General features: G+C 48.0%; 1 protein-coding gene across 2 annotated transcripts in view; it reads left to right on the top strand.

The window, feature by feature from the left end:
• Nucleotides 1–13934, top strand: part of ECPAS (Ecm29 proteasome adaptor and scaffold) — a 280472-nt gene that overhangs the window by 161482 nt on the left and 105056 nt on the right. For both annotated transcript variants that reach the window (XM_063914681.1, XM_063914682.1), the window contains exon 27: nt 10957–11071. In XM_063914681.1, coding sequence (XP_063770751.1) covers nt 10957–11071 — 115 coding nt within the window. The remainder of the gene's footprint in view (nt 1–10956; nt 11072–13934) is intronic.

Genomic DNA, 13934 nt, shown 5'->3' with positions numbered 1-13934 from the left:
TAAAAAGCAGGTTCACTGCAAGGTCTTTAGCAGTGTGTTACTGGATGGATCTACCACATGTAAAGTATGTTTTGTGGATTCAGTTACGAATACAATTTCTGCTCTGGTTTTAAAGCCAGTTTCCTCCCCGGACCCTCTATGGGAAATGCTAGCCAATGTACTGGCTGGGTTGCAATCAGAATTGACCACCGCTCGACAAGAGCGGGAAGCGGCAAGATCTGAGTCTAGGATGAGACCGCCAGAACGACCGGAGGCGTCTCAGCCTTGCGAAAGGTCCAAATCCATTTTGGGTAGACGGGATAAATTTCATATGTCTTATGATTTACCTGTTTCGGCTATGTTGCATTCTGACGATTCCATGCCAGACCTCACGGCACAAGATGAGGGTGAGGAGGGCGAAGTGAAGTCAGATAGTGATGATTTTAACAGCCCAGGCATTGATAATCTCATCAGAGCGGTGCGTCAGTCTCTGAAGTTTACAGAAATGGAGGAGCCTCTGACAAATGATGAAGTCGCATTTATTAAACGACAGAGATCTCCAATGTGTTTTCCTGTTTCGGACTCTCTTATTAAGATGTTAGTAGAAACACGACAGAATCCAGATAAACGGTTTTCTATACCTCGCAGATTTAAGTCTAGTTACCCGTTTCCAGACTCTGTGACATGTACATGGGAGAATCCACCAATGGTTGATTCGTCTGTGTCGAAACTTGCAAAGAAATTAATCATACCAGTGCCAACTGCTACTACGCTTAAAGACCCTTCAGACCGCAAAATAGAAACTATGCTAAAGTCCATGTATATAGCAGCAGGAGTGCTGCTGAGACCTGGGTTGGTTGGCATTTGGGTCACTAAGGCGCTCATAGTATGGAGAACAGAACTCAAGTCTGCCTTACATGACGATCACCTTATACTTCTTGCTGATCAAATGTGTGAGGCTGCGGAGTATCTATGTACAGCTTCTACTGACGTCTGTCAGCTCACTTCTCGCATTTCATCGTCACTGGTTACAGTACGACGAGCTCTCTGGCTGAGCTCTTGGCAAGCGGAAGCAGAGGTCAAAAGAGGTATAGAGGCGTTACCTTACGGTGGCGAGAAGTTGTTTGGTCCTGAATTGGACAAATGGATTTCTGAGGCCACGGGAGGAAAGTCTGTTTTCTTACCATTGCCTCCAACGGTACCAAGACTGAGATACTCTAGACCTGCGTTCAAATCCTTTAGACCTCAGCCCTTTCGCGGGCGTGGCAGAGGAACAGCCATGCCTGGTAGACGGGATCGAGGACGTGGTTTCCAACAAACCAACACAAGCCGTCAAGACGCTAAGGTCACCGACAAGCCAGTGGCATGACGGGCTCCCAGCCCATCTCGGATCTCCAATTGTGGGAGCACGCCTTCAGACGTTCCATTTGCATGGTTCCAGACATCCACAGATGGGTGGATCCGCAATTTAGTGTTAAGAGGTTACAAAATAGAGTTCGACTGTCTTCCGCCACTGCGGTTTTTCAAGACAGGACTACCTCTCTCGGACGACAAGAGGGCGGTTCTGCAAATTGCCATTCAGTCCCTACTGGATTCAGCAGTTTTGATTCAGGTCCCGGTACAACAACAAGGTCAGAGTTATTATTCCAGTCAGTCTGTTTGTGGTACCGAAGCCGGATGGCTCAGTCAGGCCAATATTGAACTTAAAGGGTCTCAATCAGTATGTCACTTACTACAGATTCAAGATGGAATCTCTGCGGTCCGTAATTGCAGGTTTAGAGCCAAAGGAATTCATGATTGCACTAGATCTCAAGGATGCGTACTTACACATTCCGATTTGGCAACCTCATCAGAGGTTCTTGCGTTTTGCAATACGCCAGAACCATTACCAGTTTCAGGCTCTACCGTTTGGCCTCTCGTCAGCGCCTCGGGTATTCACCAAAGTGATGTCTGTGATGATAGCTCATCTCAGATCCCTGGGAGTGACAACAGTTCCGTACTTAGACGATCTGCTCATCAAAGCCCCGTCTCAACAGATGCTTCTCCAACATGCGTTGCTAACGTACAATGTACTAGTTCAGCACGGTTGGATTGTCAACTTCAAGAAATCACATCTAATTCCGTCTCAACGACTTCAATTCCTAGGTATGATTCTCGATACGGTAAATCAAAGAATTTACCTACCACAACAGAAAATACAGATTATTCGCCATCTAGTACAATTAGTGCTCAAGCCACGCACAGTCTCAGTACATTTGTGCATTCGCCTCTTAGGAACAATGGTGGCGGCTTTCGAATCGCTTCAGTTCAGAAGATTTCTCTATCGTCCTAAGTGGATGCTGGGGTTCCTGAAAGGACCATGGGGAATAGCGGCTCCGCAGGAGACAGGGCACAAAAAAGTAAAGCTTTACTAGGTCAGGTGGTGTGCACTGGCTCCTCCCCCTATGACCCTCCTCCAGACTCCAGTTAGATTTTGTGCCCGAACGAGAAGGGTGCAATCTAGGTGGCTCTCCTAAAGAGCTGCTTAGAGAAAGTTTAGTTTAGGTTTTTTTCTTTACAGTGAGTCCTGCTGGCAACAGGATCACTGCAACGTGGGACTTAGGGGGAAAGTAGTAAACTCACCTGCATGCAGAGTGGATTTGCTGCTTGGCTACTGGACACCATTAGCTCCAGAGGGATCGAACACAGGCCCAGCCGTGGAGTCCGGTCCCGGAGCCGCGCCGCCGACCCCCTTGCAGATGCTGAAGCGTGAAGAGGTCCGGAAACCGGCGGCTGAAGACTCCTCAGTCTTCATAAGGTAGCGCACAGCACTGCAGCTGTGCGCCATTTTCCTCTCAGCACACTTCACTGGGCAGTCACTGAGGGTGCAGAGCGCTGGGGGGGGGCGCTCTGAGAGGCAAATATAAACCTTATACAAGGCTAAAAATACCTCACATATAGCCCATAGGGGCTATATGGAGATATTTAACCCCTGCCTGACTGGAAAAATAGCGGGAGAAGAACCCGCCGAAAAAGGGGCGGGGCCTATCTCCTCAGCACACGGCGCCATTTTCTGTCACAGCTCCGCTGGTCAGAACGGCTCCCAGGTCTCTCCCCTGCACTGCACTACAGAAACAGGGTAAAACAGAGAGGGGGGGCACATTAATGGCTATATATATATATATTAAAGCAGCTATAAGGGAGCACTTAATATAAGGATATCCCTTGTATATATAGCGCTTTGTGGTGTGTGCTGGCAGACTCTCCCTCTGTCTCCCCAAAAGGGCTAGTGGGTCCTGTCTTCATTAGAGCATTCCCTGTGAGTTTGCGGTGTGTGTCGGTACGTGGTGTCGACATGTATGAGGACGATATTGGTGTGGAGGCGGAGCAATTGCCAAATATGCAGATGTCACCCCCCAGGGGGTCGACACCAGAATGGATGCCTTTATTTGTGGAATTACGTGATGGTTTATCTTCCCTTAAACAGTCAGTTGAGGACATGAGGCGGCCGGACAATCAATTAATGCCTGTCCAGGCGCCTCAAACACCGTCAGGGGCTGTAAAACGCCCTTTGCCTCAGTCGGTCGACACAGACCCAGACACGGGCACTGATTCCAGTGACGACGGTAGAAATTCAAACGTATTTTCCAGTAGGGCCACACGTTATATGATTTTGGCAATGAAGGAGACGTTACATTTAGCTGATACTACAGATACCGTAAAACAGGGTATTATGTATGGTGTGAAAAAACTACAAACAGTTTTTCCTGAATCAGAAGAATTAAATGACGTGTGTGATGAAGCGTGGGTTGCTCCTGATAAAAAGTTGATAATTTCAAAAAAGTTATTGGCATTATACCCTTTCCCGCCAGAGGTTAGGGCGCGCTGGGAAACACCCCCTAAGGTGGACAAGGCGCTCACACGCTTATCCAAACAAGTGGCGTTACCCTCTCCTGAGACGGCCGCACTTAAGGATCCATCAGATAGAAAGATGGAAGTTATTCAAAAGAATATATACACACATGCAGGTGTTATACTACGACCAGCTATAGCAACTGCCTGGATGTGCAGTGCTGGAGTAGTTTGGTCAGAATCCCTGATTGAAAATATTGATACCCTAGATAGGGACAATGTTTTACTGTCGTTAGAACAAATAAAGGATGCATTTATCTATATGCGTGATGCACAGAGGGATATTTGCACACTGGCATCTCGGGTGAGTGCTATGTCCATTTCAGCCAGAAGAGCCTTATGGACACGACAGTGGACAGGCGATGCGGATTCAAAACGTCACATGGAGGTTTTGCCGTATAAAGGGGAGGAGTTATTTGGAGTTGGTCTATCAGACTTGGTGGCCACGGCTACTGCCGGGAAATCCACTTTTTTACCTCAAGTCACTCCCCAACAGAGAAAGGCACCGACCTTTCAACCGCAGCCTTTTCGCTCCTACAAAAATAAGAGAGCAAAGGGCTTGTCGTACCTGCCACGAGGCAGAGGAAGAGGGAAGAGACACCAACAGGCAGCTCCTTCCCAGGAACAGAAGCCCTCCCCGGCTCCTGCAAAAACCTCAGCATGACGCTGGGGCCTCTCAAGCGGACTCGGGGACAGTGGGGGGCCGTCTCAAAAATTACAGCGCGCAGTGGGCTCACTCGCAGGTAGACCCCTGGATCCTGCAGATAATATCTCAGGGGTACAGGTTGGAATTAGAGACGGATCCTCCTCATCGTTTCCTGAAGTCTGCCTTACCAACCGTCTCTTCCGAAAGGGAGAGGGTGTTGGAAGCCATTCACAAGCTGTACGCTCAGCAGGTGATAGTCAAAGTACCCCTATTACAACAAGGAAAGGGGTATTATTCCACTCTATTTGTGGTACCGAAGCCGGATGGCTCGGTAAGGCCTATTCTAAATCTGAAGTCCTTGAACCTCTACATAAAAAAGTTCAAGTTCAAGATGGAGTCACTCAGAGCAGTGATAGCGAACCTGGAAGAAGGGGACTTTATGGTATCCTTGGACATCAAGGATGCGTATCTACACGTTCCGATTTACCCCGCACACCAGGGGTACCTCAGGTTCATTGTTCAAAACTGTCACTATCAGTTTCAGACGCTGCCGTTCGGATTGTCCACGGCGCCTCGGGTCTTTACCAAGGTAATGGCCGAGATGATGATTCTTCTTCGAAGAAAAGGCGTATTAGTTATCCCATACTTGGACGATCTCCTAATAAGGGCAAGGTCCAGAGAACAGCTGGAGACAGCTTTAGCACTATCTCAAGAGGTGCTAAGACAACACGGGTGGATTCTGAATATTCCAAAATCCCATTTAATCCCGACAACTCGTCTGCTGTTCCTAGGAATGATTCTGGACACGGTTCAGAAAAAGGTTTTCCTTCCAGAGGAAAAAGCCAAGGAGTTATCCGATCTGGTCAGGAACCTCCTAAAACCAGGAAAAGTGTCAGTACATCAATGCACAAGAGTCCTGGGAAAAATGGTGGCTTCTTACGAAGCAATTCCATTCGGCAGATTCCATGCAAGAATATTCCAAAGGGATCTGTTGGACAAATGGTCAGGGTCGCATCTGCAGATGCACCTGCGAATAACCCTGTCACCAAAGACAAGGGTGTCACTTCTGTGGTGGTTGCAGAAGGCTCACCTATTAGAAGGCCGCAGATTCGGCATTCAGGATTGGATCCTGGTGACCACGGACGCCAGCCTGAGAGGCTGGGGAGCAGTCACACAAGGAAGAAACTTCCAGGGAGTATGGACGAGTCTGGAAAAGTCTCTTCACATAAACATTCTGGAACTAAGAGCAATCTACAATGCTCTAAGCCAGGCGGAACTTCTCCTGCAAGGAAAGCCGGTGTTGATTCAGTCGGACAACATCACGGCGGTCGCCCATGTAAACAGGCAGGGCGGCACAAGAAGCAGGAGTGCAATGGCAGAAGCTGCCAAGATTCTTCGCTGGGCGGAGAATCACGTGATAGCACTGTCAGCAGTGTTCATCCCGGGCGTGGACAACTGGGAAGCAGACTTCCTCAGCAGACACGATCTTCATCCGGGAGAGTGGGGTCTACATCCAGAAGTCTTCAACATGTTAATAGACCGTTGGGAAAGACCAATTGTAGACATGATGGCGTCTCGCCTCAACAAGAAACTGGACAAATATTGCGCCAGGTCAAGAGATCCACAGGCAATAGCTGTGGACGCACTGGTAACTCCTTGGGTGTACCAGTCAGTGTATGTGTTTCCTCCTCTGCCGCTCATACCAAAGGTATTGAAGATCATACGGCAAAGAAGAGTAAGAACAATACTAGTGGTTCCGGATTGGCCGAGAAGGACTTGGTATCCGGAACTTCAAGAGATGCTCACGGACGAACCGTGGCCTCTACCTCTGAGAAGGGACCTGCTACAGCAGGGTCCCTGTCTTTTTCAAGACTTACCGCGGCTGCGTTTGACGGCATGGCGGTTGAACGCCAGATCCTAAAAGGGAAAGGCATTCCAGAAGAAGTCATTCCTACCTTGATTAAGGCACGGAAGGAAGTCACCGTGAAACATTATCACCGCATTTGGCGAAAATATGTAGCGTGGTGCGAGGATCGGAGGGTTCCGACGGAGGAATTCCAACTGGGTCGTTTCCTACATTTCCTGCAATCAGGATTATCTATGGGTCTCAAATTGGGATCCATTAAGGTTCAAATTTCGGCCCTGTCAATATTCTTCCAAAAAGAATTGGCCTCTGTCCCTGAGGTCCAGACTTTTGTCAAGGGAGTACTGCATATACAGCCTCCTGTGGTGCCTCCGGTGGCACCGTGGGATCTAAATGTAGTTTTAGATTTCCTCAAATCCCATTGGTTTGAACCATTGAAAAAGGTGGATTTGAAATATCTCACATTGAAAGTGACTATGTTACTAGCCCTGGCCTCTGCCAGGAGAGTATCTGAATTGGCGGCTTTATCTTATAAAAGTCCTTATCTAATCTTCCATTCGGATAGGGCAGAACTGCGGACTCGTCCGCATTTTCTCCCTAAAGTGGTATCAGCATTTCATCTGAACCAACCTATTGTGGTGCCTGCGGCCACTAGCGACTTGGAGGACTCCAAGTTGTTGGACGTTGTCAGAGCCTTAAAAATATACATTGCAAGGACGGCTGGAGTCAGAAAATCTGACTCGCTGTTTATATTGTATGCACCCAACAAGTTGGGCGCACCTGCTTCTAAGCAGTCGATTGCTCGTTGGATTTGTAACACAATTCAACTTGCACATTCTGTGGCAGGCCTGCCACAGCCTAAAACTGTAAAAGCCCACTCCACAAGGAAGGTGGGCTCATCTTGGGCGGCTGCCCGAGGGGTCTCGGCATTACAACTCTGCCGAGCAGCTACGTGGTCGGGGGAGAACACGTTTGTAAAATTTTACAAATTTGATACCCTGGCAAAGGAGGACCTGGAGTTCTCTCATTCGGTGCTGCAGAGTCATCCGCACTCTCCCGCCCGTTTGGGAGCTTTGGTATAATCCCCATGGTCCTTTCAGGAACCCCAGCATCCACTTAGGACGATAGAGAAAATAAGAATTTACTTACCGATAATTCTATTTCTCGGAGTCCGTAGTGGATGCTGGGCGCCCATCCCAAGTGCGGATTATCTGCAATACTTGTACATAGTTATTGTTAACTAATTCGGGTTATTGTTAAGGAGCCATCTTTAAGAGGCCCTTTCTGTTGTCATACTGTTAACTGGGTTTAGATCACAAGTTGTACGGTGTGATTGGTGTGGCTGGTATGAGTCTTACCCGGGATTCAAAATGCCTCCCTTATTGTGTATGCTCGTCCGGGCACAGTACCTAACTGGAGTCTGGAGGAGGGTCATAGGGGGAGGAGCCAGTGCACACCACCTGACCTAGTAAAGCTTTACTTTTTTGTGCCCTGTCTCCTGCGGAGCCGCTATTCCCCATGGTCCTTTCAGGAACCCCAGCATCCACTACGGACTCCGAGAAATAGAATTATCGGTAAGTAAATTCTTATTTTCACTCACGTCCATTTCAACTGGATGTGCTCGCACAGTGGTCGGGCTCGCATCTGCAGATTCACCACAGGGTGAGGTTGTCGCCACGGTTAAGGGTGTCTCTACTCTGGTGGCTCAAAGTACACAATTTAACCGAAGGGAAACTGTTCGGCGCCTGGAATTGGATAATTCAAACGACGGACGCGAGTCTCAGAGGTTGGGGAGCTGTAGTTCAAAATTGTCAGCTGCAGGGTCTCTGGGCGGATCACGAAAGATTGCTGTCTATAAATGTCCTGGAACTCCGCGCAATTTACAATGCGCTACGACAAGCAGTACACGTGCTTCGGTCTCAGACTGTCCAGGTGCAGTCAGACAACGCGACGGCAGTCGCGTTCATCAACAAACAAGGAGGAACGAGAAGCCGCATGGCAATGCGGGAAGTAGCTCGAATCCTCAGTTGGGCCGAATACCACCAAGTGATATTGTCGGCAGTGTTCATTCCGGGAGTGGACAACTGGGAGGCGGATTATCTCAGCCGTCGGGATTTTCATCCAGGAGAATGGGCATTAAATCCAGAAGTGTTTCACATGTTGGTTCAGAGGTGGGGTTACCCTCAAGTGGACCTGATGGCGTCTCGCCACAATCACCAAATGCCCCAGTATGTGTCCAGAACGAGAGATCCAAAGGCAGTGGCGGTGGATGCTCTCACAATCGCTTGGCCGTACAGCCTAGTGTATGTGTTTCCACCATTTCCGCTGCTCCCTCTGTTGCTAAAACGGATCAAAAGAGAGTCGGTCACAGTCATACTAGTGGCGCCTCATTGACCTCGGAGAGCTTGGTTCTCGGATCTCCGCGGACTACTCGCAGACGATCCTTGGCCGCTCCCACTACGTCCGGACTTGTTACAACAGGGTCCGTTCCTTTACCCCGATTTAGCGCGGCTGCGTTTGACGGGGTGGCTATTGAGACCGCACTCTTAAGAAGAGAGGGCATTCCAGAATCGGTTATACCAACCATGTTACGAGCTAGGAAGCCAGTTACGGCAGCTCATTATTACAGAATTTGGCGTGCCTATATAGGTTGGTGTGAAGCTCGGAAGTTTCCGACATCTTTCAAGTTATCCCGTCTTTTGATATTTCTACAGACGGGGTTAGATGGAGGACTGCGTTTATCTACACTAAAGGTGCAGGTATCTGCTTTTGTCAATTTACTTTCAAAGACGATTGGCTCTATTGCCGTCTGTACACACTTTTCTGCAAGGTGTCCTCAGAGTACAGTCTCCATTCATTCCACCTACAGCGCCATGGGACTTGAATCTGGTTTTAGAGTTCTTACAGTCTTCATATTTTGAACCCTTACAACAAGTGGATATTAAGTTTCTCACTTGGAAAACAATTTTTCTCCTAGCCTTAGCTTCGGCAAGGCGTGTTTCAGATTTGGGTGCCTTGTCATGCAAGCCACCGTATTTGGTGTTTCATGATGACAGAGTGGAACTTCGGACGAATCCCGCTTTCTTACCAAAGGTAGTGTCATCTTTTCACATCAATCAACCAATAGTAGTTCCTGTGTTAACAGAACATTCTGGAACTCTGGATGTGGTACGCGCATTACGCGTTCGCAAGACGGATAAGTTGTTTATTCTCTATGATGCTGCCAAGATGGGTTGGCCAGCTTCTAAGCAGACCTTATCCAGATGGATAAAACTGAATATACGTCAGGCTTACCTTCATGCTAGGTTACAGCCGCCTACATCCGTAACAGCTCATTCCACACGTTCTGTGGGAACTTCATGGGCAGCTGGTCGTGGAGCTTCTACGACGCAGCTTTGCCGTGCGGCTACATGGTCATCAGTGCACACGTTTGTGCGCTTTTACAAGTTTGATACGTTTGCGGCATCAGCTTTTAGCTTTGGCCGCCTAGTGTTACAGGTGCCAAACAGCTCTCCCGCCCACGGGGGAAGTTTGGTACGTCCCAAGAGTACTCCAGTGACCCCTAGTGGATGAAAAAGAAAATAGGATTTTGGTACTTACCAGGTAAATCCTTTTCTTTGAATCCATAGGGGGCACTGGACGCCCACCCGGAGCAGTTTTACCTGGTTTGTGGTAAGTTCAGGGGATCTTATGGTAACACACTCTCACCGACTGGTTCAAATTATCAAGTTCTATCGGTTATGGTGTCAACTGTTTAGTTGTCAGTAACGTTATGTGTCAACTTCATTGTTGTCCGTTATGTTATATGTAATTCTCCATTGTCAACCTCTCTATAGCTCCTGTTCGGCTCAGTAAAAAACACTGAGGTACTCTGGGATATGGAGGGGTGGAGTGTTCTAAATTTAAATATTCAGTGCCCTGTTCCTGCGGAAGACGTGCATATCCCAAGAGTACTCCAGTGCCCCCTATGGATTCAAAGAAAAGGATTTACCTGGTAAGTACCAAAATCCTATTTTTTGAAGGCAACATGGAGAAAAGACCAGGGGCACTGTGAATCAGAGTGAGGCGTTAGGACATGAATGGGAAGGATTTAGTCAAGATGTGTTTTTACGGCACATTAAAACCAAGGGAATCTGGCTGTAGGTCAACTTTTGTGAATAAAGTAATGAAAAGAAGCAGTGTATTCTGAAACATTTGTACTGTACCGCAAAGTACTTTTTTTGAATAGTCGCTACATTTGTGTAATCTCATAACCAATCCCTGTGTGATTTTCAAGGACGTGTGTGTGTGTGTTTGTGTTAAGGGTAGATTTATTAAGGAGCAGTTTGTCAAAGTTCCTGATCATCGATGGCTTTGACTGATAGTTTTAAAACGTCAATCAGAATAAATGCTAACCAAGCCTGGTTTTGCATCTATTCCTGTTGCAGTTTTAAAACTATCAGTTAACCATGGGCTTTTTTTTTTGGTGTTTTTAATGTGGGCAATGTTCTCGTGCTTTTATGCATGTAATGTCTCAGTCCATCTATCAGCCTAACTCCTTTTAAGTCCATTGATAATTACGCAAAATCTGTTGCAGAACTTAGCCAAGATGTTTCATCGAAAGGTCTTGGGTTGGTATATGAACTGGGCAGTGAACAAGACCAACAGGAGCTGGTGTCCATACTTGTGGACACTCTCATGACTGGGAAAAGGTACTGTGAATCATGAACGAAGTGTGTGCCATTAATCTACCTATAGCTACCATGTGTTACTGTTATGATTGTTGTATAACATAGCTTGGTACAGTGTACAATTTATGCTGTATTAAAATTATGCATTTGTGTAATTGCAGAACATTATACCGTATGTAACAGTCTTTCTCTAACGTCCTAAGTGGATGCTGGGACTCCGTAAGGACCATGGGGAATAGCGGCTCCGCAGGAGACTGGGCACAAAAGTAAAAGCGTGAACTAGCTGGTGTGCACTGGCTCCTCCCCCTATGACCCTCCTCCAAGCCACAGTTAGATTCTTGTGCCCGAACGAGAAGGTTGCATGCTAGGTGGCTCTCCTGAGCTGCTTAGAGTAAAAGTTTATTTTAGGTTTTTTATTTTCAGTGAGTCCTGCTGGCAACAGGCTCACTGCATCGTGGGACTAAGGGGAGAAGAAGCGAACTCACCTGCGTGCAGAGTGGATTGGGCTTCTTAGGCTACTGGACATTAGCTCCAGAGGGACGATCACAGGTTCAGCCTGGATGGGTCCCGGGGGCCGCGCCGCAGGCCCCCTTACAGAGCCAGAAGAACGAAGAGGTCCGGTGAAATCGGCGGCAGAAGACGTTCCTGTCTTCAACTAAGGTAGCGCACAGCACTGCAGCTGTGCGCCATTGCTCTCAGCACACTTCACACTCCGGTCACTGAGGGTGCAGGGCGCTGGGGGGGAGCGCCCTGAGACGCAATAAAAACTGAAATACCTTAGGATGGCAAAAGAAATACATCACATATAGCTCCTGGGCTATATGGATGTATTTAACCCCTGCCAGTTTTCCAGAAAAAAGCGGGAGATAAGGCCGTCGTGAAGGGGCGGAGCCTATCTCCTCAGCACACAAGCGCCATTTTCCCTCACGGTTCCGCTGGAAGGACGGCTCCCTGACTCTCCCCTGCAGTCCCTACAGAATCAGGGTAAAAACGAGAGAGGGGGGGCACTATTGGCAGCTAAATTATAAACAGCAGCTATAAAAGGGAGTAACACTTATATAAGGTTATCCCTATATATATATATATATATATATATATATATATATATATATATATAGCGCTCTGGTGTGTGCTGGCAAACTCTCCCTCTGTCTCCCCAAAGGGCTAGTGGGGTCCTGTCCTCTATCAGAGCATTCCCTGTGTGTGTGCTGGGTGTCGGTACGATTGTGTCGACATGTATGAGGAGGAAAATGATGTGGAAGCAGAGCAATTGCCTGTGTTAGTGATGTCACCCCCTAGGGAGTCGACACCTGACTGGATGGTTGTATTTAAAGAACTACGTGACAATGTCAGCACTTTACAAAAAACTGTTGACGACATGAGACAGCCGACAAATCAATTAGTGCCTGTCCAGGCGTCTCAGACACCGTCAGGGGCGATAAAACGCCCGTTACCTCAGTGGGTCGACACAGACCCAGACACAGATACTGAGTCCAGTGTCGACGGTGAGGAGACAAACGTAATGTCCAGTAGGGCCACACGTTACATGATCACGGCAATGAAGGAGGCATTGAACATTTCTGACACTACAAGTACCACAAAGAAGGGTATTATGTGGGGAGTAAAAAAAACTACCAGTAGCTTTTCCTGAGTCAGATGAATTAAATGAGGTGTGTGATAAAGCGTGGGTTTCCCCCGATAAAAAAGTGCTAATTTCTAATAAATTATTGGCACTATACCCTTTCCCGCCAGAGGTTAGGGCGCGTTGGGAAACACCCCCTAGAGTAGATAAAGCGCTCACACGTTTATCTAAACAAGTAGCGTTACCGTCTCCTGATACGGCCGCCCTCAAAGAACCAGCGGATAGAAGGCTGGAAAATATCCTGAAGGGTATATACACACATACTGGTGTTATACTGCGACCAGCAATCGCCTCAGCCTGGATGTGCAGTGCTGGAGTGGCGTGGTCGGATTCCCTGACTGAAAATATTGATACCCTGGATAGGGACAGTATATTACTAACTATAGAGCATTTGAAGGATGCATTACTATATATGCGTGATGCACAGAGGGATATTTGCACCCTGGCATCAAGAGTGAGTGCTATGTCCATTTCTGCCAGAAGAGCGTTATGGACGCGACAGTGGTCAGGGGATGCGGATTCCAAACGACATATGGAAGTATTGCCGTATAAAGGGGAGGAGTTATTTGGGGCCGGTCTATCGGACCTGGTGGCCACGGCAACGGCCGGAAAGTCCACCTTTTTACCCCAGGTCACCTCTCAGCAGAAAAAGACACCGTCTTTTCAAACTCAGTCCTTTCGTTCCCATAAGTACAAGCGGGCAAAAGGCCACTCATTTCTGCCCCGGGGCAGAGGAAGAGGAAAAAGACTGCACCAGGCAGCCTTTTCCCAGGAGCAGAAGCCCTCCTCTGCTTCTGCCAAGTCTTCAGCATGACGCTGGGGCTTTACAAGCGGACTCGGACACGGTGGGGGCCCGTCTCAAAAATTTCAACGCGCAGTGGGCTCACTCGCAAGTGGACCCCTGGATTCTGCAGGTAGTATCACAGGGGTACAAACTGGAATTCGAGACGTCTCCCCCTCGCCGGTTCCTGAAGTCTGCTCTACCAAAGTCTCCCTCTGACAGGGAGGCAGTTTTGGAAGCCATTCACAAGCTGTATTCCCAGCAGGTGATAATCAAGGTACCTCTCCTACAACAGGGAAAGGGGTATTATTCCACGCTGTTTGTGGTACCGAAGCCGGACGGCTCGGTGAGACCAATTTTAAATCTAAAATCCTTGAACACTTACATAAAGAGGTTCAAATTCAAGATGGAGTCACTCAGAGCAGTGATAGCAAACCTGGAAGAAGGGGACTATATGGTGT

This window comes from Pseudophryne corroboree, chromosome 1 (assembly GCF_028390025.1).
Source record: "Pseudophryne corroboree isolate aPseCor3 chromosome 1, aPseCor3.hap2, whole genome shotgun sequence".
Lineage (NCBI taxonomy): Eukaryota > Metazoa > Chordata > Amphibia > Anura > Myobatrachidae > Pseudophryne > Pseudophryne corroboree.
This window is presented reverse-complemented; position numbering and strand designations above follow the sequence as displayed.